Below are 20,978 nucleotides of genomic sequence, written 5' to 3'. Positions count from 1 at the left end.
TTCCTCATTCACGTTCACGTCCTCCTCCCTCACACTGGCATACATAACGTTATTGCTCTTGTATGTACCGTAGAACGCTACTTGATCCCGGTTTCGCTCCCCAGACTTGCAACGGGCTGAGAGCTCCCGTCAACGATGCCGTTCGGAGAGTGCCGAAGACATAGATATTATACTGTGGGCTATTTTGACAATTATCCTAACTCATTATTGAGGTTATTTTAATTGATCGGATAACAGACGGAAAGTTCTGACTAATAGCCTGAACTAGCTACCTCGCTAGTTACTTAAATTTACATTGATAGGCTAGTAGTAAGCGCCTACGCTGGCTCGGCATCCCAAACTACTACTACTTCGTCGTCATCGTCGACGTCCACGTTGGTGGACCTTTATTGATTCCCGCACGCATGGATAAGTGCACGATGTGGAAGGTAAGCAATCCAACGACGCTACATAGTATGGTGCGAGGCGCCTAGTCACCGCCTGTTTTGTACAACGAGAATTGGGCGCCCAGTTTTTGTCCGATTCCTTAACGGCTTGACCAATCGACTCCTTTTCCCAAATGGAGACATCTGTCAAGCCGTTTGTCGAAATTCCAAAAATTGACCGAGTTATTCTTTTTTCGGGCACGCGAATTTTGCCAGTGATGGGAACAACCTTCCGTATATGGTAGGAGCTACTGTATATGGTTAGGCGCTAGCGTCTACACCACCTGCAGACAGTGAGCCGCCGGCAGGGAGAAGAAGCTGAATCCGTAGCAGAATGTATTCACGAGAGTTTTACAGCACGAGCATGAGCTATAGAAGCCTTCTTGGCCTTCGTTACGTGCGGCATGAGTCAAAGACAAGTGACACGGCCGTGAACTGTGTGTGTCGCGACTCTGTACTACCCATATTTGGTAACTAAGTCGGCGCCTAACTACTCTTCACTGTTCGCCCGTCGATTTTGCCACTGTTCAAATCAAAACAGGTGGTGACTAGGCGCCTCGCACCATAGTTGAACCTGAAACTTACTCCGATAGATGAAGGTACTGGGAGCTTGATCAGTTGCGACGGCGCGGTACTGGCACTGAACGATGTCGAGCACCCTTCGACCTGCAAATCTCATTCTGGCATATGTCCTGATAATGAGAGCAGGTTTTGGGTGCTAGGTTCAGTATCAAGGTGGCCATAGGCAGTGATCTCGTATCGACTCCGCGTCCCGAGGATAATCAGACACGCCGTTCCCGACAGCTCGGATTCATACCGCTGCCCTGACACTCTTCACAACGTTATCTCACTATATGAACCCACACTGTCGTGGCTTCATCTCGTCCGTCTTCCGTGCAATTGTCAGTCGTCCACCACGCGTTTGTCTTATCACGCTTTCCACCGTAGCGCCCTTCCACCTTCTTCAGATGGCGAGTTTGCGGCGACCAAACCCCACTACATGCACGATGCGGGGACGGTGGACGAAACGGTGCGTTGTCCTTGCTCGGCGTTATGCAGTGTCATTGGTTCCTATCTAATCTCAGTCGCGTTTCGTGAGGCAGGACGTTATTGTGTTAGGACTGAAGATAGCCACCACCTTGCAAATGGCTGGTGGACGACAACTTCGGGCGGGCTTCCACAGCTTCGGCTGTGCGGGTCTGACTGTAGAGACCCTGAACCATACACTTGCCCGAGGGTAGTGCACTCTCGTGACAATGTAGTCAACCGCCAGAATACTGGTCGAGCCGCACAGCGGTGACGAACTTAGCCGCAAGCTGTAAGTGTATAAAGATAGGCTGTCCTTGTGCTTGGGTCAACCCTCATCCTCTACACACGCTCTCGTTCACCCCCATCCCCTAACACGATGCAGCATCCGCTCCCTTCCCGTAGGTGGCCTACCCAAGTGCAGTCAGGCGAGCTCGACTCCTCAGGTCCCCACTGTTTACATCAGCGAGATGCTCATCTGCTACATTCGCCAGATATTTACCCCATCGCGAGGACTAGTTCGATGACGGGTACCAATTCGTTGGGCGCACCGCCTAAGGATTCCAAGGAAGAACATTTGGGTAGGTAATAGGGCGCCACCTGAAGGAAACATCTTATTCAGACATACCAGATCGCTTGCAGGAAGATGTCGAACATAGCCTGAAGTTGCTAGCGGAGCATCTGGCCACTATACCCGGTAGGAGCTGAGAGGCGTCGAAGTTACACTTTTTCATACTCACGTATCACCCTCCAGCCAAGCGTACCCTTGGTGAAGCTCAGAAAGTAGCGGATGAGATCATAAACATCGGAGACGATGTTCTCAAGTTCGTCGAAGTTCTGACTGCCATGCATCCGACAGCCCAGGTGAGAAATGCGTATATATGCTCAGATATAGTGCTCAAGAAAGCTGCAGATCGTCCTTGGGGCTCTTGCTGTGGGTAGAAAGCGCTCTATGCTATCCCGGTCATCTTCGTGACACAATTTGACACAGGTCTTCGTCCGGGTGTACAAACTACACTCGGGGAATGACATCGGTATCGTCGTCGTACACAAGCACATGGTATTACAGCCGACGCCTCAACTCACGAACTGCTTACTCATTAAAGGCTGTAGCTCGACGCCGTTACTTGTATCCGGATCTTGCGAGAAATTGAGGGACCAGACGACGAATTATTCAAGCTTTTGCAGGTGACCTTAGAAGAGATGGCATCCACAATCAAGGCCTTCGGTCAGGATTTCTTGATCTCATTGTGTGGATATGTTTCGGCTCACATTCTCGTCTCCTTCAATCATAGGTACCTATGTGGAGTGAGTAGCAATTGACGCAGCTGTCCAAGACGCCGACGTTCTGAGACAATTCTTTAGCGCATACCATGCATACTGGCAGCGGCCCTGTAAGCCTTACTCTACTTGGATACTCATTTGCTGACAGTGATGCACCTCAGACAAGCTTCTCCTTGCGCATCATAACCACGAGAAGCTGAAGCATCTCCTTGAAACGTTTGAGGAACACAGAGCTGCCTTACAACGCATGCTGGACGTCCGGATAGCGAAGCGAACTCATTCTCAACTCGAGAGCCTCAGCGCTGCCATGGCCGGGATCAAAGTCAATACTGAGCGGATTCTAGCCCATGTAGCCAAACTGGAGCGCAACGAGCACCCCGAGGCAACGGATTTCATCAGCAAGCATGGTGCAGATGAGATCGCCAAGGTGAGTGGACTTTACTGCATTGTGTCGACACTTATACCGACGGCGAGTCTAGGACGATGGCCTTCTCGCGACGTTGGGAGCCTTGCTGAACGAGAAGATTACCCAGACCATGAAAGAGACGCTCCGGAGGGACTTCAGTGAATTGCTGGACGCTCATAGGTACGCTACTTGTCTCTTGTATTGAATCGATCTGGCCTTACCTCCCTCCCCGTAGTCGCCACTTCGATATGAAGGTCGAGCACGCCGAGAGTACACTGCTGGTGGCAATTGATTCATGCCAGAGCCGGCTGTCCCGGCAGGTACGTGGTGGTTTGTCCAGTCCACTCGGTCGAATCGAGATTGACTGTATAATTGCAACTAGATGAGCAAAGGTCATCACGAGCTCATAGACAATTCGGAAATCAAGAGCATATGGGAAGGTAAGTTGGAAATACTGTAATTCCCTATGTGTAGCTAAAACACGATAGATAACCACTGGCAATCAAGCGTGAAATGTTCTGTCTTCGTCGAAGGTGAGCAATTCTTCTCCGCCCAAGGTCTGCGCCCTCATAGTCGATATAGCCTTGCATGTGTACTATGATGCACGCTTCCGCAAGCACTATCAAGAGAACAGCATGCTCCATCAAGATGCTTGGACTGTCGACATCTTCGCCCGTGCGACGTGTGAGTACTTCAGGGGTGGTATTCAGTGCAGTGACTGTCGCGCTGACCGTGATGTCCTACAGACCACTCCGCAATTGGGGATATGGTCGACCAGGATGGGAGTGATCTCATATCCGCCTCCGAGATGAACTGGTTCTCGGCCGCGTGCCCGGAGGGATGGTCTGCGGCCCAGTGGTTTGCCTTGTGAGTCTGACTCTACTTCCGGTGTCCACCGGTCCTATCTAAGCCGAGCGCCGGGGTTTCAGTTGCGCTTGCGGCTGGACAAACAACAATACCTGGTCAGTCCATCACGATCTCAACGAGATTCGGGCCTAATGAACTCAACAGGTACTACCGGCGCATCGAAGAGTTCACGATCGACAAGGACATCGAAGACGGCATACGGGGCCACACTCATGCTGGGAATGGCAAGTCCGACGACTGGCAAACCCTCCACGACATCATGGAGTCACTCGGATATCTTCTTTACGTCCAGGACATCGACGATCTCTCCGAGGCGAAGGTTCCGTACGAGCTTCGCGTACTGCAAGAGAAGTACCGCGAACGGGAGATCAAAGCAATCACTGACAGGCTGGAGAAGCTCGACTACCACCTGAAGAACGACTCGGACGTCGCTGCTGTCGCGGGCAGTCGTCGACCTGAACTGGTCAGTGTCTCCCTCCCAGAGCCTTCTTTTTCTTGGTCTCTCTGACAGTGTCCCAGCACGTCATGTGTCTCTTCTACGTTCTCGCACAACGCCTCCACGATGCCATCAAGTCCTCCCTGCACGCTCATCTCGTCGGCTGGCACCCGCACATCAGCGACTTGCGCCAGATCGAGGACATCGCGCAGTCATGCCTCGTCGCTTTCTTCGCGTTCCAAGCTCGCATGCAGGAGCTCATGCGCGGCTGGCGGTCCCAAGGGCGCAACATCGACCTCCAGATCGACCGCTACGCCGACGGTCTCTTCCGAAACGTCCGTCATGAGGTACGATGATGGCCCCCGGTCGCGCGTGTGGGACACCATTCTTATTACTCACCTGGGTGCTGTGTACCAATCAGGGCCCCCGGTGCCGCAACGCTGCAGAGACGTTGTGCCGCGTGCTGTTCCACGAGACGCCGTCGCGCTACCGCAAGCTGATAGACGTCATGATCCGTTCGTCGCAGGCAGTACGTCTCTTTTCTCGGGTATCTACGCAGAGGTTGGTTAGGCTAATACTCGCCATGCGCCCAAACAGCAACAGCTCAACGACCTGGTCGTTCAGGTAGCGGCCCTCTCCGAGACCGTCGAGCGGCTCAAGCAGCTCCTCAGCGACCAGCACGAGCGGGGCTCCAAACGGACGGAATTGCTTGACAACGACAGGGACCCCAAGCATACATACATCGGCGACGGTCACACTCAAGCTGGTGGATACAAACGAAAGCTCGACAAAGCGGCGGTCCAAGCTGTTCCGGCCCTAGTCCGACTCGGAGAATCCCCTCACTGACGAGAAGGAGCCGGAGAAGGCAGGTTTCTGGCCAAGATGGAGGAAGCCACACTTCCACTTGGTGTCGGCGTGAGATGAGTCGTAGCTCCGCCGCTAAGCTTACGGTCACAGTACGGTGGACGGAGCAGTGCTGGGTTTGTTCGGTTCCCGAGTGCAGTATGTCCGTGTTTGGTTGATCGCCTCGTCTTCACTGTATCGTGCTAGCTCTCTGCTCATGTGCCACCTCGTATACTCGATGCAAGTATACCTAGAAGTATGTGGCCAACGCTTCGAGAGTACTTCAATTGGACTGTTATGTATTATGATATATCGTGAGATAGAGGACAGCAGTGTCCGCATGAGCGTGTACGGGTATAACCAAAAGAAACCATCATAAGATACTTGTCAAGCATGGCATGGCCATCAAAACATCCGCAATGCCTTTTTTACGACTTCCCGGCCTTCTGCTGCTCAGCCGCCCACCACTGTCGAGGAGATGTGAGCATACACTGCAAGCACAAGTATTCCAACGAACGACGAACCTCTAATGTCCTCTTCATGCCTTCCTCGAGCCCAACCTGAGGCTCGTAACCCAGCACCCGCCGCGTCTTCTCGATGTTGAAACAACGCCACGCACAGCTGAACATGACCCGGAAGCGCGTGAAGCCAGGCTCCTTGCCCATGAGCCACGCCCACCACTCCGCCGCGCTCCCCAGCAGCAACCCGACCTCCCTCGGGAGGATGATCCTCCTCTTCGTGTTCGGCTTTTCAAAATACTCATCAAAGAACCGGTACACGATTCTCGGGATATCCCAGAATCCCGTGGGCTCCCCGTTCGTGATGAAGAACACCTGTCCAGCGACCTGAAGCTGCGCGTCGTCGTCCCTCGCGAGGGCCGCTTCCGAAAACTGATCGAACTTGCCGCGGATGGCGGGCCGCGGCATGGGCGGGACGTACTCCGGGTCCTCCCAGTTCGCGAGAATCTTCTCCGCGTCCGCTGGCGGCGTGACGTACGGGCCGAGCGGGCGGGCGAGCGACGTGGGTATGCGATGCCGTTGCGTCGTGCACTCGATGGACGGGAGGGCGACCTTGAGCTCTTCCTTGAGACGGGCGATCTCCTTCGGGTTGGGCGGGCCGAGCTTGTCCGCAGCGAGGAGGTGCGCGTAAGCGCAGTTGCCGACGTACGTCCAGTCGAAGAGGTTCGTGTTGTCGCCGATCTGGAAATGGCTCTGGCCGCGCTGCCAGGTCTGGAGAAGACCGGTAATCAACTGACGGTCACCCGGCCTGTGAGAGCAGTTGGTCGTTGCCTGAGACATGTGATGCTAGAGGAGGCGAGCAGGAGGTACTCACCCGAAGATTCCTGCTGGCCGGAGAGCAACCGTGTACAATCCACCCTTTCCGTTCGCCGCAAGCACGATCTCCTCTGCCTTGGCCTTCGACTCATTGTAAGGGTCCATAGCCTTTTCCGGTTGGGGGATGCGGTCGTCGACGTCGATCAGGTTGCTGCCGTTAAAGACGACACCGGCTGAGCTTGTATAGACAAGTTTTGGCACGCCGCACGCAACGGCGGCGTTGATGACGCTCTGTGTACCGTCTACATTCACCTTCCAGTAGAGCGCGGGATCATCCAGGCCGTGTAGCGGGGACGCGGTGTGGATGATGCATGTCGCGCCGCTCTGTTTCGCGTCAGCATGGCGGTCAGGACGAAATACAGTGCCAACACACCTTGCGCAACGCGTCTGAGACCTGCTCCTCCTCGCTGATGTCGCCCATGTAGAACGGCGTATCATGGTAGCGCTGCACGATGTCGAAGACGGACACGGCGTCACCGCGCGCTAGGAGAGCCTGCACGACGTGTCTGCCAAGAAAGCCGCTGCCGCCGATGACCAGGTAGACGTCGTTTGTTCGTGAAGACATGATGAGCAGACCAGACCAGGGAAGAAGATGGGTTCAGAGAGGAGGGCGGGGAGGGGGTTCCTCAGCCTGGCAGTTGTAACTTGTCCCGTGCCAGGTCGTCGTGAATTAGGTACGCTCCTGGTACGATTCCCTTATTTGGTAACTCCTCTACCAAACGGAACTACGTAGGACACAAACCTTCCGGCATTGCAAATTGAAATGCTGTACGCACGTAAACTGCGGCGATAGGTTTGAGTTGCTGTGCCAAAATACTCAGAAGCAAGACCGAGGAATGAAATAGACCGGGGACTACGTGGAACTGTTCTACATGCATCATCTGCCGGTACATCTACATAGTACATCACATTTCTTCTACTCACTGCGACCTAGTATGTCCATACCGCGTCACATAGAACCCAATCCCGCTGATGTCCCTCCTCTTAAGTCCATCTTCCCTCGGTGGACGCGTCAAGGGCGGATACGTGTCATCTCTTGCGCCCGGCCCAAAGTCCAGCACGAACGGCCGGGACTGTGTCGCCCCAAATAACCTCGAGCTCTCCATCACCACCGAGTACACGGGGGACGAGTCGTTCCCCGGTGCATGCACACTCCACCCCTTGTTCGCCGCACGCACGTCCCAGAACGCGACGACGCTGTGACGGCCCATTCCGGCGGCAATGTGGCATGCAGAGCCACCCCCGGCCGAGATGTCATACACGGGTTCGAATAACCACGGGTCGCACATGCTCATGACGGGATAGAGCGCCCCGCCGGAAGGGTGTGAAGTGACCCCGGGTATTCGGTGCGCACGACGCGAAGACCGCAGATCGTGGACATGCACCATGCCATCGTACCAGCCAGAGATGACGATCTGTTCGGAGGCACCCCAGGGCGCCGACGGTGGTGGGCTGCAGATCCCGTACACAGCCGAGGCGCGCGGATGATCGTCGTGCGTCGAGCTCGTAAGGATATGGGAGGGTGTGGTCGACAGCCGTGATTCATGCAGAGCATGCACGACGAGGGGCGTCAGGGAAGACGCGCCGAGGACGGCATGCCGGTCCGTGAGGTGTGCAGCCCAGCTCCGGACACGAAGTTCGATGAATTGCGGAGGAGTAGTGAGGGAATTCGAGAAGAAGACCGCGGTACCATTGGAAGACAGCGATAAGACGTGATCACCGTTGGACGTGATGCTCTCGACGGCCTCTGCTCCGTGATACGGCCGCCCCTCTCGGTTGTTAGCCTCTGGGTGTAAAGGTCCCTGGGTACCAGGCTTGCACGCGGGCAGGACAACACGCTCAAGCGAACCATCCGCATATCCGACATAGACGGTGCGGTCAAATCCCCCGTCGGGGACGCACTCTATGCTCGTGATATCACGGCTGGCTTGCATGACCTTGTTGACCATGTACGCGCACTCGAACTGGATGTGAGGAGAGACCCCAGACGCTTCGGAGCGTCCAAACGTGTAGGAATATATGTGGTTGGCGGCGGCTACGAAGAGACGCGAGCTGTTGATGGCGAGGTGCGGTTGCAACTTGCCGTTCCATTTGGACGCTAATGGTCGGGCGACAAAGCTGGGAAGCGTCCAGTGGCGGTCGGTGGTTATGTGGTATCTGTAAATGGATCGATGACGTCAGATCATATCGAGGCGGGCAGTGTGCTGGATCACGATTCGAGCGGTAAAAGGCTCAAAGCAGGTCGGTGTCCAAGCATGCAATAGACGCGACATCCAAACAGCGGGACAGAGTCAAGTTTCAGGGTTTCACAGGAAGCTACCTTATAGCATCCGCCTTTCATCGTCTGACAATTTAATGAAGCCACTGATTGCCCTACTCAGCTCACGGAAGCACAATCTGCAGACACCCCGCGATCTGCACCATGAGTGCATAGCAAGGCAAGGATGCGTGAAACCATGGACCCAACCGGAAGACGGCGTGTGTCCTCTCGCAGAAAGCAGGTCCCATCCGCCAGATCATCACGACCCCGAGAGGACAAGCAACAAGTCCACACGGCCACCCTGCCGCTACAGAGGGCACTCGTTGTGGCGTCGAGGGTTTATATGGGATATTGGGGACACTCTTCGTTCGCTGCGCTTAATGGGGAAAGCACTCACCGAACTTGATCGAACGCGCTCCAAGATTTCAACGACTTCGATAGACTCCATGTATAGCGCGGGTGTGCCTGCAAGTATGTCTTCCATCCATACTCCTGGACCTACGGACGTTCAAAGATCAGCTGTGGCGGATGGGACGACGAGTACGCACCAACGCATGAAAGTACCGCGAGGTCTGAGACAGATGGGCCAGATCCGCCACAGACAGATACCGCAGAACGGCAATCCAGATGTCGCTGGGAAGAGGGTGCGCCTGCATAGTATAGTAACCGTTATGTGCGCTGTTGTCGACGTCTGCCGCTTCGCAATGTCCGGAGGGTAGGTCCAATACGTAGTGGAGATGTCTAGAGATGTGTAGGCGTCCTACCAGGTCGATGGCCGCGCGGTATATATACTGAGTCTTCGGAGGAAGCTCCCCGCAGCGCTCAGTCAAGTTTTGTGCAGAATTGAATCCCGTAGTATGTTCCGTCCTCCAGGAACGAGCACGGACAGCTTTTAGGACGCCAGGAGGGAAGAACGGCCGGCGAGCCTCAAGGTCAGATGGAAGAGTATGCCATACCCTGTCCGGGACTCGGACCCTTTTTGGGCTGCTATGGGATAGGCGCCCGAAGACGCGGTGGCGGCGACAAGACGCGTGCGCGCCCCGGCAGCGTTCCTCACACTCGGACTCAGTCTACAGCCTCCTCCTCCCTCGAACCTACGTATATCCCATAATACTCCTCGGCGGTCTTGGCGTGGGCCATGCGCAGAGATGTCCGAATACTGCTCGTCGGCGATGGTGCGTAAATCTTCAGAAAGAGACGTGTCGCAATGGGAACTGAGCTACTGCTACTGGCGCGCAGAGGGTGTCGGGAAGAGCACCATCGTCACCTCGCTCATCAAGGAGTCTTTCGTCCCGCGCGTACGTCTGTCTTATTGACGCGTGCATACACTACATTGACATGCAGAGGACGCCCGTCCACCATTCTCCTACGCTGTGTCAAATCTTCTGGCTGCACAGGTTCAACACATCGTCCCAGAAGTCACCATTCCACCAGAGGTTACCCCGGAGAATGTGACGACGTACATCGTGGACTCTGGCAGTGCGTAGTTTGCTCCTTTTTGTCATTTCCTTCTGCCCCATCGAACGATGCGCCGTCAAACATGCTGTCCCGCTCGGCTCTTGTGTCTGGGCCGCCGTAGACTTCGGTTGTCGAGGTCGAGACGGGTGGCGTGTTTGTCAGTGGTCGCTCTGCCTTGGTGAATCTGCGCGTAACGCGTGGCGACATATGCCAATGGGACTGCTTGATGTCATGTCAACACCAGCCATTGCCCGTGGCCTATGGTCCTCCACATCGGCATGCTCTATATCACGAGTACACTGTAGGATGTGGGAAGTGCAACTCCGCCAATTCACCTGGCTTCCATTCTTTCACGTTGGTCACTTGCACCTGTACTTGCCTGCATGCGAGAACGGCGGGATTGGACATCTCACCGACCGACCGTACTTTTACTATGCTGACCCCCGGAAAGCATTGATGCTTATGCTCGTCGGGCGTCCTGCGAACGGCCAATCTCCACGGACCATGGAGTGCACTGCCGCGTGGAAGCGAAGATCTTCATTCCGCGCCGACAGATACGCACAGGCAGGGAGTAAGGACGCGGCTTCAGGAACGATACCTGGCATGAACACACTGACACGCTCGTGATGGCTTGTTTTGGGTGCCATTGCTGCCGCTGATAATCGAGAGACGATCCTTGCATGGTCTCCGGCGAGTGGAAGCGAAGCGTCGGACGAACGGTAAAAGTCCGGCAGGTCCGTGGGCTTCAAATCCACTACTGTCGTACATACACGCTGCATGTGTATGAGCACAGGATCCCACAGCGCTCGACTTACGAAACCGCCCCTTGCAGACGCGTCAATAGCCGTATGCGTCCCAATGTTCTAAGAGGGGTAGCGACCTGGTCTTGCAATCAGCGCATCCAGGAGTATACATGGACGAGTGCAGTCATCAACGCCCGCCTTCGTCCAGCGGGTAATAACCCCATTTGGCGACTTCCATTGCACCTCGGGCTGCTGCTTTTATGATGTTGCTCACATGACACATTCGTAGGCGGAGACAACGACCGACAACACCTTGAAAGCGAGATTCGCAAGGCGCATGTCATCTGCGTGGTGTATTCCATTGACAACCCCAACTCCTTTGACCGAATACCTACATACTGGCTTCCTTACTTCCGACAACTTGGGGTTAATGTAAGGTGCACACTGAGTATATCTCACAATTAGTTAACATATCTAGCGCTCTTACAGGTGCCTGTGATCTTGGTCGGCAACAAGATTGATCTCCGAGGAGGGGAAGTAACGAACGAGGCTCTCGAGGACGAGATTATACCCATCATGAACGAGTTCAAGGTACGCCGTTGCGCGCTCCGCTCTCTCCTTCTCCTTCCGACACTCGGCTGAAACATTCGCCAGGAAGTTGAGACATGCGTCGAATGTTCGGCCAAGCTGCCCTTGAACGTGTCGGAAGTGTTCTACTTTGCTCAGAAAGCCGTTCTACACCCGACTGCACCCTTGTACGACAGCCGCGATCACGTCAGTACGTCTACCTTCGGGGCGTTTCACACCTTAGCTGACGCGATGTGGATATGGATAACCGGAACTAGGTCCTCAAGAAGGATTGTGTCACCGCACTCCGGCGAATATTCAAGCTCTGTGACACCAATAAGGATGGCATCTTGGATGCTGCGGAGTTGAACGAGTTCCAGGTAAGTTGCCGAGGTCGGAACGCTTGAGAGCAATGATGTCATGACAGTCTCCCCGGTCCCCATAGCGGAAATGCTTCGATACCCCGCTGCAAGCGCAGGAGCTTGAGGGGATCAAGGACATGGTCCGGCAACACTCGGAAGGCGGTGTGCGCGACAACGGTTTGACAGAAGCCGGGTTCCTGTATCTGCACACCATCTTCATTCAGCGCGGGCGGCTCGAGACGACATGGACGGTTCTGCGGAAGTTCGGTTATGGAGAGGACCTAAGGCTAACAGAAGACTTCCTGTATCCGAAGTACGACTTCGTCCTCTTTTAGGGAGGGGCTACACGCTGACCATCCGCAGGTTCGAAGTGCCTCACGACTGCTCGGTCGAGTTGAGTCCTCTTGGATATCAGTTCCTCACGGTCATCTTCGAGAACTACGACAAGGATCAAGATGGCGCCTTGAACAAGGAGGAACTCGCGGAGCTGTTCAGTACTTCACCAGGGAACCCTTGGGCAGGACAGAAATTCCCGGACACCACCGTTGCGGACGACACCGGTGCTGTTACTCTGCAGGGGTGGCTCGCGCAGTGGAGGTCCGTCAGTTGTGCATCGATGGTTGGGTGACAACTCACATCTCGCAGCATGACTACGCTTCTCGACCACAAGACAACACTGGCCTACCTGGCCTACCTCGGGTATCCTACCGAGCCGCGGACAGACGCTCTTCAGGTAACACGGCCAAGGAAAGTTGATCGGCGGAAAGGCAAGTCAACACGCAACGTCTTCCTTTGCTACGTCTGCGGCGCTGCAGGGTCAGGGAAGACATCACTACTGCGTGCCTTCGCCGGCAAGCCATTCAGTCCGACCTACGAACCCACCAAGAAGATGAACAGCGTCGTCAACTCGGTGGATATAGATGGGTCGGAAAAATACCTCGTGGTAAGTACCCTTTGTCAATCCCGATCGTCGCAACAATTCACCGAGAGCTTCTCCAGCTGCAGGAATTTGGGTCGAAGTACGAGGCTGAGACGCTGCGAAATCCCAAGAAGACGGACCTCGCGGACGTCATCGTGTACGTGCACGACTCGAGCGACACGAACTCGTTCTCGTACATCAGCAATCTACGGGTGCGTCTGAGTTGCCATGCGCTGAGCAACGTTTTGGTCTGATCATTCTCGTTGGAAACAGCAACAATACAGTCTCGACCACATACCGACGCTCTTCGTAGCGACCAAGTCCGACCTCGACCTCGCGATGCAGGTGCGTTCCCTAATCTCACCCGCCCGCCGTCAAACCGTCAGAACACACTGACAACGTGGTCCGGCTTCTAGAGACACGAGGTGCAGCCGGATGTTTATTGCCGACGGTTGTCGCTGCAAGTGCCCATCGCGGTCAGCGTCAAGACAGGGCAGACGGCGGACGTATTCCACGCCATCTGCAGAGTCGCGATGAACCCGTGAGTGCCTGCCCTTGACTGCGCCAGCCGATCAGGCGTGTTTTGCTGCGATGCACACCGTTTTGCTGACGCGCGCGACAGGAATACCGCCATACCCGGCGGCGCAGATCGTGCGCTGTCGACAGCTGCACGGCTGAGGACGTACCTCAAGATTGCGTCGATGGTTGGGGGTCTCTCGGCAGGATTGTATCTCGTGTACCGGACATTTGCACGGCCGGGTGGACCACAGAGCAGCTGGAGCGTCGGACAGTGGCTTGCGTGGATTATTGGGGGCGGGCGACGCGAGCTGTAGCGCGTGATTACTATGTCGGTATTATTCAGGTAGACCTAGTGGATCTGCTGCTTGCGCCGCATGTGCTGCGGTCGCTGCAGTTGGCAGCTTTCGAGGACTTGCGGGTGTGTTACAGTACGTGTGTGTGGCCGAGAGGCGTGCAGACAAGCCTCAAAGGGGCCGGTGACTCAATCGGCTAGATCCGATAATCGACGGTCTGGCGCACGGCGGGGGCGTGGCGTCAGCGAGCAACACAAGTGACATAGCCCCCAATGCGGCCTACAATAGTCCTCTCGCCAATACACTCGCCTTCTTTCCTTAGCCCTCCATCTACCGCCTGACCACGCACATCTTCTTGCTTTCCAGAGCACACGTACGACCGCACACGACGCACCTACCACGACACACGCACTGAACAACTGAAGCACAACCCCTTTCACGAACGATTGTACGATCCCCAACGAAATCATGGATGAAGACATGGACATGTCCGGCGGCGCACCCGCGTTCGCACCACAATCCGAACTGCAGCCTGCATTCGAGCCTCAACCAGTACCTCAGGTTCCCCCACAGATGCTAGACGATGGGCGAAAGATGCTGTACGTGCACGGTCTCTTCACACCGAGTTTCGCGGATGCGGTAGCCCATTACTAACGTTCTCTACAGCGACCTCGTCTTCGTGCAGGACTGCACGGGGAGCCAGGGCAGCTACATCGCGTCCGCGACGAAGAACATTGAGGAGATCTGCAACCACATCTACGAGTCGGGCAAGCTGCAGACACGCGAGGACCTCCGCATCGGCCTCGTCGCGTACCGCGACCACCCGCCGCAGGACCACACATACGTGACCAAGAACTTTGGCTTCTCCTCGGACATCTCGTATGTGCACAAGAACCTCTCCAGCCTGTACGCCTCTGGCGGCGGCGACGGCCCCGAGGCCGTCACTGCTGCTCTCGCCGAGGCGCTCAACATGGACTGGAGACCGAACGCGAGCAAGATGATCGTTCTCATCGCGGATGCACCTCCACATGGAATTGGGGAGTATGGAGATGGTAAACATACGCCTGCTTGAATCCACTGGTATGCGGACCTTAACTGAGGTATGTAGGATTCGATGAGGGATCTCCGGATGGGAATGATCCTCTGCAAATCGCACGGTTAATGGCTAGCAGAGGTATCACTCTGGTGCGTCATTGAGCTATGTCGATGCATGTCTCTCGCTCACACAACACAGTTCTTTGTCGCATGCGAGCCCGCTCTGAGCGGCTACTCTGTAAGTTGTTTCTTTGAGATCCGTTCCGGCGCAGGCTGACCACATTGCAGTATGCGACGGACTTCTACCAAGCGTTGACCAACATCACGTCTGGTCTCATGCTCCCGCTAACCACCGCAGACCTCTTGACACACGCCATCGTCGGTAGCGTGCTGGAGAACCTCGATATGGAGCGCCTTGTGCGCGAGGTTGGTCAGGCGGTCTCCCAGCGGATACTAGGGAACCATGAGAGCGTGGATGACGTTGCACGCGAGCTGCATGAGCGGCTCCTCCTTCGTAACGAAAGCACGAAGAAGGTCGTGATCGAGAGTATCTATCGGGAATCCGAAGAAGCGAAGCACAACGTCGAAGTTTACATGCAGGCCAGCAACCTCGCGGAAGCACGGCCACATCTGAAGAGGGTACGATTATACCTAACAGAGAGGATGGTGCGTTGTGCAGGACTAATGAGCTTTATGTCACAGGTACCCGGCACCCGATTCACTGACAAGTACCTCCACGCGAGGATGTCGTCTTCACGAAGCTCCTACTATAGCTCTCCTTATCTCCCAGCGCGTCCCGCGGAGAAACCAGCATCGCCAACGAAGCCTCCGCCGTCGTCGCCCCCGCGGAAGGTCGTCACCGACTTCAAGGCATTTGGCGCATCGCCGACAGCGAGCGTTTTCGGCACTGCCGTCCAATCGACGCCATTCTCGCTAGCGGGCGGGAAGGCGGCGTTCGGCGCAGTTCGGAATAACGGGCGGTCGACGACGTTTGATGATGACGAAGATGACGAAGACGACGATGGGAGACAGAGGGTTGAGCTTAGGGAGGATTCGATTACGCTCGATCAGGTGCGTAGGCCACGTTGTCTCCTGCACGGATAGGTTTCTGATCCCTTTGTTTTCCTCGCAGGCGCGGCGCATCGCGATGCAGAGCGCGTGGAGAAGCACCCGCATGTGAGCAGGAGCCTGAGTCTTCAGCAACGCGTCCTGGTGACAGGCTGTCCCGTGTAATCGTGTCACTGTATACTATCGTATGTCTCTTCCTGCATATGTAGTTCTATCATCATCTCGTTTGGCCACTATACGTATGCTTAGGCTTTTTTACGTTGGTTTCAGGTCTGGGCAGCCGTTGGAGCCTCGGGTGTCGGATACTTGACTCTTGCGCGTGGATCCTGCCCTTCCCCCTTGTGCCCGTTATCGTCGGCTCACGAGCTCTCCCAGTTCCCGCTCTCCAATCGCCAGTTCCGCTGTGTTCTGCATCCCATGTTACCCCCCATGCCAGACTTTCGCTTTGTCCCTTTGTGTCTTGCATCCCCGTTCAATGTTACCATCTCTGTAGCCTGATGTTCCATCGCATCCTGCACTTTCTCTCACACTTCTTCTTTCTCCTTCACCCCCTTCACCCCAAAGCAATGCGCCGATGGAAAGTATTTGTATGATCTTGAAGTAACTAGCACCCAACTCTGTTCGCCCGGCATGTACATGTATGTAGTAGACTTTTGGGGAGTAATGCATGGGTCTCAAAACATAGACATACCAAGCACAATGCGCGCGGCTTTGAGGCTCATATGCTTATGATAAGCTTTGCGTGCCAGTAAGCACCATCGTTCGATGCACACAACGGGATGCCGTCGATGCAGGAGGCAATTATTGACATCAGGCGCATTTGAACTATCGTACAACAAGGCCGAGTAACCTTCCGATCCAATCCAGTACACTTGTACGATACGATCTGTGTTCGCTTACTCGAACTTCACCTTGTTCTGATGTGCAATCGACTATTAGTGCCTGTTGCAGTCGACGGTAATAGGGGTTGGTCGCACCTTGTAGAACGCGACATATCCCTTGATGTTGTTTGCCTTCTCCTTAGTCTCCGGGTAGTACCTGGAGAGACACGACGGTTAGCTGAGTCGCAGGCCAAGTCCGGAGTGGGTGGCTACACACCAGGCGACGTCGTTGACCTCAGTCTTGCCGGCAATGGTGGCGTTGTAGTACGATGCTTCCCTGATAGGCGCGATGTCCTCAGCCTCAGTTTCCACCTTCAGCATATGGGACTACATACCCCTTCCACGGACAGATGGTGCTAGTCGGAGGGAACAACACATCAGCACCAATAAAGCTCGCGACGAAACTCTGCCTAGCACTCACTGCGTGGACGAGTCGGAGAGGGCGTCCTTGTTGACGGTCTCGGGAGGGAAGTAGTGGTTACCCTCGACGACGACGGTTTTGTCGGAGTCGGCGAGGACGGTACCGTTCAACGTGACTTTGACCATTGCGATAGTGGGATGTAGAGGGGAGACTTGCGAGGGTTCTGTCACCGAGAGGCTACTTATATGGAGACCTTGCCCACGTTATGGGTGATCGTGACTTGCATCCGAGTTATCCGCAGGACATGAGTAAGCTATGCTACATAGGCTTAGTGAGAACTTGAAGACAGAGGTCCTGCCAGTGCGTTTAGTGCCCGCTTGCAGATCTCATGGGGATTTATATCGACGGATGCCGGCAGACTGATTGACATGAGTTCTAGTCAGCAGCTGGCGTCTTCAAGTCAAGTACAGTGAGGTCATACTGAGAGGATCAGAGAGGATCATGGTGGAATTGGGCGTCTCCGGAAGGAACCGGGGCCTGGGTCTTCGCGCGCGTTTGCTCAAGCCTCAAGCGGTTCCCCACAACTCGCGTACAGATATCTTGTGCACACCTCTTACCTCCTCTCCGCCAAGTCCCCATCACGCAGTAGTGTCTCTCTTCCGTCTTCGCCGCGTTGCTTGCGGCCCCATCCTCGAGGGATGCCTTCGCGCAGCGCAAACAGCATGATCGGTGAGCAGTTTTAACCCCACACGACCAGATGCAATTCTCATCCCCGTCATCCTTGGCCTTGGCCTGACTCGGACTTCACTCTCAGCTGGCGCGGGAGGCGGCCTCGTCGCCAGCGTCGCGACCTGCCCGCTGGACGTCATCAAGACAAAGCTTCAGGCCCAGCGTTTCCGCCAGGGACACGAATCCTATGAGGGTGTGGTCGGTGAGGGGTTTAACGCTCGCCTGCAACGGCGCGCCTCTCTCCATGTGTAGAACGAGGGCTCAACGTACGTCCTGCTCCCTTCTCGTCCCCAGGGACTTTCAAAACCATCCTCAAGCACGACGGCATCCGCGGTCTCTATCGCGGCCTCGGCCCCACCATCCTTGGATATCTCCCCACCTGGGCAATCTACTTCGCGGTCTACGACGGCATCAAGAGGCACTTTGGGGAAAAGCCCTTGTCCGAGGTCGAAGGCGTGCGCCATGTCTACCCAGCAGCGCAGGCCAAAGGGTACCAGCCACTCGCGCGAGAGCATCCATGGACATTGCATATTTTATCTGCTATGACGGCTGGCGCAACGAGCACTTTATGTACTAATCCTCTATGGGTCATCAAGACTCGTTTCATGGTGCGTTCTTGCCATCTTGCTATTCTCGGAATCAGACGGGAGGACCTCCGATTTTTTTGCAGACACAACCACGAGAAGAAGTGCGATACAAACACACACTAGATGCAGCCTTGACTATCTATCGGGCTGAGGGGTGGAGCGCGTTCTTCCGTGGTCTCCTACCCAGTCTTCTGGGAATCACACATGTCGCGGTGCAATTTCCCTTATACGAACGTCTCAAGCAGATAGCCGGTGAGTGCCAGTTCCCGTCCCCATCGTTCCCGTGCTCCGCTATGCGCGCCTTTCTTCGTCGTTCCGCTCGCGGTCACTTACCACTTGCCAAGTTCAGCTCGCGACCGTACGGAACCCTTGTCGCCCCAACAAATTCTGGGCTGCTCCGCTGTAGCCAAGATGACCGCATCCATTGTGACGTACCCGCACGAAGTCGTGCGCACACGATTGCAGACGGAGAAGCGGCCGCTGTCGATGAGCGGGCTCGATGGAAGTGACTCCGGGCGACGACCTCGGGGCGGCATAATACGGACAACCAAGCAAATCATCAAATACGAGGGCTGGCGCGCGCTCTACCGCGGACTGTCCGTGAACCTTGTTAGGACGGTGCCCAACAGCGCAGTGACGATGCTGACGTGAGTCTCCTCCACTGATCTTCTGTTCCTTGTGCGTTTCGTTTTGGTTTGCCGCCTTCCGTCTGCTATCGGACCGCGGAGGCTATTACGATCGCGCTTCATTGTTATTGTTATAGCGGAGAGAACCGGGCTGACTCATTCTGTGTGCTTCGTGCTTCGCATGCACCTCTTCTCCTTCGGACAGATACGAGATGCTCGTGCGCTACCTCAACCAGCGAGCCGGGTTTACATGACACGACCTGCAAGCTCCGGGCTCGGGGGTTCGGCAGGCAGCCCGAGGCGACTAGCAGGACGGACGCTTCTGTTGCTTGCTTGCAATGCATGGACATCTCTGGCGTCACGACCATGCTCGATGCTATCTATCCATATAGACGACGGAGTAAGAGGAGGGGGGAAGAGGAGAGGTTGCGTGGGGAACCACTGCTGTATCATATACCACACGTTCCTTTAGTAATCGCTCGTGTACTGAGTATGTGCTCGTCCCTCCGGGAGAGACCTTGTAGGTGCTGTAATACCGCATGCCCTTGCTGTGACACTGCAGGACTTGATGCGCCAACTCACGGTGGGTGGTACACAGGAAAGCGAGATATCCATCCTCTGAAACTCTACGATACCATAGTACAGGGAAGTGTATCATGACTTCTTGGCTTTTTGTTTGACTTTCGGCGAGTCAGACGAGTCGGATGTCCGTTTCGACTTCTTCATCTTCTTCCCTGGCTCGCCGTCAGGATTGTCCTCATCCGCCCTAGCCCGGGCCTCGCATTCAGCCCGCCGTTTCCGTCTCTCCTCCTTCCGAGCCCGCTTCTCCGCTCTGCGCCTCTTCCTCTCAACCTTTTCGGCTTTCCTTGCTGCCTTTGCCGCTTTAACGTCCTGCACTTCGTCCGAGCCATCCCGGTCGTTTTCTTCATCTTCATCATCTGAAACCTCCGTCGCTCGCTCTTTGCCCTTCGCCTTAGAGCTCTTCTTCTTTTGCTTCTTCTCCTTCTCCTCCCTTCTCCGCCGCTTCTTCTCCCTCTTGTCCGCATCGCCGTCCAACCCCGCCTTCCGCTTCTTGCTCGTCTTGTGATTCTTCTCTTCCCCAACCTCTCCCTCATCGTCTGAGTCCGAAGAGGAAGCCGGCGACGATACAGCAGATGGTCCATCCCCGCTCCCGATACCGCTCCCACCCACCTCACTGTTCGTCTCGTCCTCCAGAGCGATCACGGGTCCGCGGTAGAACATCGAGTAGAGCATCCTGCGCGCGGCCTGTTGCTTCGCAGCCGCCATGATGTTCAGGCGAGGGGTACTGCTCCCACTTGCGCTTGTGCTCGTTAGGGAGTCAGCAGGAGTACTTGTCCCGGAGAGGGCGGGGGTGCCCGTGGTGGGTCGGCGGTTGGAGATGATGCCGGTGCTTGTGCGTTTGAGCTCCGGGGCGGGCGTCGCGCTCGAGCTATCTCCGCCCTCAGAGTCCTATGCAGGATGAAGACGGTTAGTGAAGTTGGTGGGGGCGCAGGAGGGTAGATACGATACGTACAGACTCGTTGTCTGAATCATGCAGCTTCAGTTGTATGCTGACTGACGCAGCTTGGAATACGCTGGTCGGCTGATGAGGATGTGTATGCATGGTGCTAGGTGACTTGACGTACTGGTCCCAGAAGGGAAAAGCTTCATCGCGGTCCTTCCCAATACCCGAGAGTGTTTTCTTCTGGACGACCGTTACAGGTTTCGCGATGGCACCATGGCGGAGACCGTTGCCCTTTCCTGACCATCCTTGTCGTACGAGATGCGCGTGACCGTCAAGAGGCATGATGAGCACGCAGGACAACCCAAGCAGCACTAGCAGCCCCGCAGCGAGGTGAAGGCAGAAAGAGAAAAGTACGGGCCCACGTGATCTCTGCCGCCCGCGTAAACGGCGCGGGTGGCTCGTTCGCGTCTCAACCCATTGCCAA

General features: G+C 55.6%; 8 protein-coding genes across 8 annotated transcripts; 4 read left to right on the top strand and 4 right to left on the bottom strand.

Annotated features, from left to right (window-relative positions):
* Window positions 1-1,974: 1,974 nt before the first annotated feature.
* On the top strand, window positions 1,975-5,290 carry L226DRAFT_568968 (uncharacterized protein; the record flags this gene model as incomplete). Its single annotated transcript, XM_067684231.1, has 19 exons — window positions 1,975-2,032; window positions 2,083-2,148; window positions 2,206-2,315; window positions 2,365-2,385; window positions 2,443-2,511; window positions 2,565-2,679; window positions 2,747-2,759; window positions 2,817-2,845; window positions 2,897-3,162; window positions 3,215-3,321; window positions 3,377-3,461; window positions 3,524-3,581; window positions 3,630-3,674; window positions 3,724-3,825; window positions 3,888-4,008; window positions 4,153-4,471; window positions 4,528-4,791; window positions 4,866-4,973; window positions 5,042-5,290. 19 exons carry the CDS (start codon window positions 1,975-1,977, stop codon window positions 5,288-5,290), a joined length of 2,205 nt encoding a protein of 734 aa, XP_067538569.1.
* A 257-nt stretch (window positions 5,291-5,547) lies between these two features.
* L226DRAFT_504550 (3-beta hydroxysteroid dehydrogenase/isomerase) lies at window positions 5,548-7,249 on the bottom strand. Its single transcript, XM_067677989.1, has 4 exons — window positions 6,995-7,249; window positions 6,620-6,945; window positions 5,812-6,553; window positions 5,548-5,754 (listed from the first exon to the last, which is right to left on the bottom strand). The coding sequence occupies exons 1-4, from the start codon at window positions 7,184-7,186 to the stop codon at window positions 5,716-5,718; spliced, it is 1,299 nt and encodes a 432-aa protein (XP_067538568.1). The 5' UTR covers window positions 7,187-7,249; the 3' UTR covers window positions 5,548-5,715.
* Window positions 7,250-7,447: 198 nt separating this feature from the next.
* Window positions 7,448-9,817, bottom strand: L226DRAFT_532744 (uncharacterized protein). Its single transcript, XM_067680322.1, has 3 exons — window positions 9,430-9,817; window positions 9,279-9,379; window positions 7,448-8,778 (listed from the first exon to the last, which is right to left on the bottom strand). The coding sequence occupies exons 1-3, from the start codon at window positions 9,535-9,537 to the stop codon at window positions 7,542-7,544; spliced, it is 1,446 nt and encodes a 481-aa protein (XP_067538567.1). The 5' UTR covers window positions 9,538-9,817; the 3' UTR covers window positions 7,448-7,541.
* Window positions 9,818-9,927: 110 nt separating this feature from the next.
* On the top strand, window positions 9,928-13,984 carry L226DRAFT_338585 (mitochondrial Rho 1). The gene is made up of 14 exons (XM_067674060.1): window positions 9,928-10,056; window positions 10,121-10,179; window positions 10,279-10,360; window positions 11,372-11,514; window positions 11,572-11,673; window positions 11,737-11,856; window positions 11,928-12,029; window positions 12,095-12,324; window positions 12,375-12,608; window positions 12,657-12,954; window positions 13,011-13,142; window positions 13,204-13,275; window positions 13,347-13,471; window positions 13,553-13,984. Exons 1-14 carry the CDS (start codon window positions 10,020-10,022, stop codon window positions 13,761-13,763), a joined length of 1,947 nt encoding a protein of 648 aa, XP_067538566.1. The 5' UTR covers window positions 9,928-10,019; the 3' UTR covers window positions 13,764-13,984.
* Window positions 13,985-14,210: 226 nt separating this feature from the next.
* Window positions 14,211-15,957, top strand: L226DRAFT_458988 (vWA-like protein; the record flags this gene model as incomplete). The annotated part of the gene is made up of 7 exons (XM_067675485.1): window positions 14,211-14,341; window positions 14,409-14,794; window positions 14,851-14,927; window positions 14,977-15,015; window positions 15,066-15,416; window positions 15,480-15,848; window positions 15,910-15,957. 7 exons carry the CDS (start codon window positions 14,211-14,213, stop codon window positions 15,955-15,957), a joined length of 1,401 nt encoding a protein of 466 aa, XP_067538565.1.
* A 628-nt stretch (window positions 15,958-16,585) lies between these two features.
* Window positions 16,586-17,501, bottom strand: L226DRAFT_532740 (DUF427-domain-containing protein). Its single transcript, XM_067680321.1, has 5 exons — window positions 17,148-17,501; window positions 17,062-17,082; window positions 16,944-17,003; window positions 16,823-16,883; window positions 16,586-16,762 (listed from the first exon to the last, which is right to left on the bottom strand). Exons 1-5 carry the CDS (start codon window positions 17,270-17,272, stop codon window positions 16,742-16,744), a joined length of 288 nt encoding a protein of 95 aa, XP_067538564.1. The 5' UTR covers window positions 17,273-17,501; the 3' UTR covers window positions 16,586-16,741.
* A 164-nt stretch (window positions 17,502-17,665) lies between these two features.
* Window positions 17,666-19,444, top strand: L226DRAFT_504539 (mitochondrial NAD transporter). Its single transcript, XM_067677987.1, has 6 exons — window positions 17,666-17,816; window positions 17,902-18,018; window positions 18,069-18,424; window positions 18,487-18,655; window positions 18,753-19,050; window positions 19,235-19,444. Exons 1-6 carry the CDS (start codon window positions 17,786-17,788, stop codon window positions 19,281-19,283), a joined length of 1,020 nt encoding a protein of 339 aa, XP_067538563.1. The 5' UTR covers window positions 17,666-17,785; the 3' UTR covers window positions 19,284-19,444.
* Window positions 19,445-19,615: 171 nt separating this feature from the next.
* On the bottom strand, window positions 19,616-20,885 carry L226DRAFT_558992 (uncharacterized protein). The gene is made up of 3 exons (XM_067683271.1): window positions 20,676-20,885; window positions 20,564-20,624; window positions 19,616-20,499 (listed from the first exon to the last, which is right to left on the bottom strand). The coding sequence occupies exons 1-3, from the start codon at window positions 20,834-20,836 to the stop codon at window positions 19,684-19,686; spliced, it is 1,038 nt and encodes a 345-aa protein (XP_067538562.1). The 5' UTR covers window positions 20,837-20,885; the 3' UTR covers window positions 19,616-19,683.
* Between the last annotated feature and the right edge of the window lie 93 nt (window positions 20,886-20,978).

This window comes from Lentinus tigrinus (genome assembly GCF_003813185.1).
Source record: "Lentinus tigrinus ALCF2SS1-7 unplaced genomic scaffold L226scaffold_6, whole genome shotgun sequence".
In the NCBI taxonomy this organism is placed as follows: domain Eukaryota; kingdom Fungi; phylum Basidiomycota; class Agaricomycetes; order Polyporales; family Polyporaceae; genus Lentinus; species Lentinus tigrinus.
This window is presented reverse-complemented; position numbering and strand designations above follow the sequence as displayed.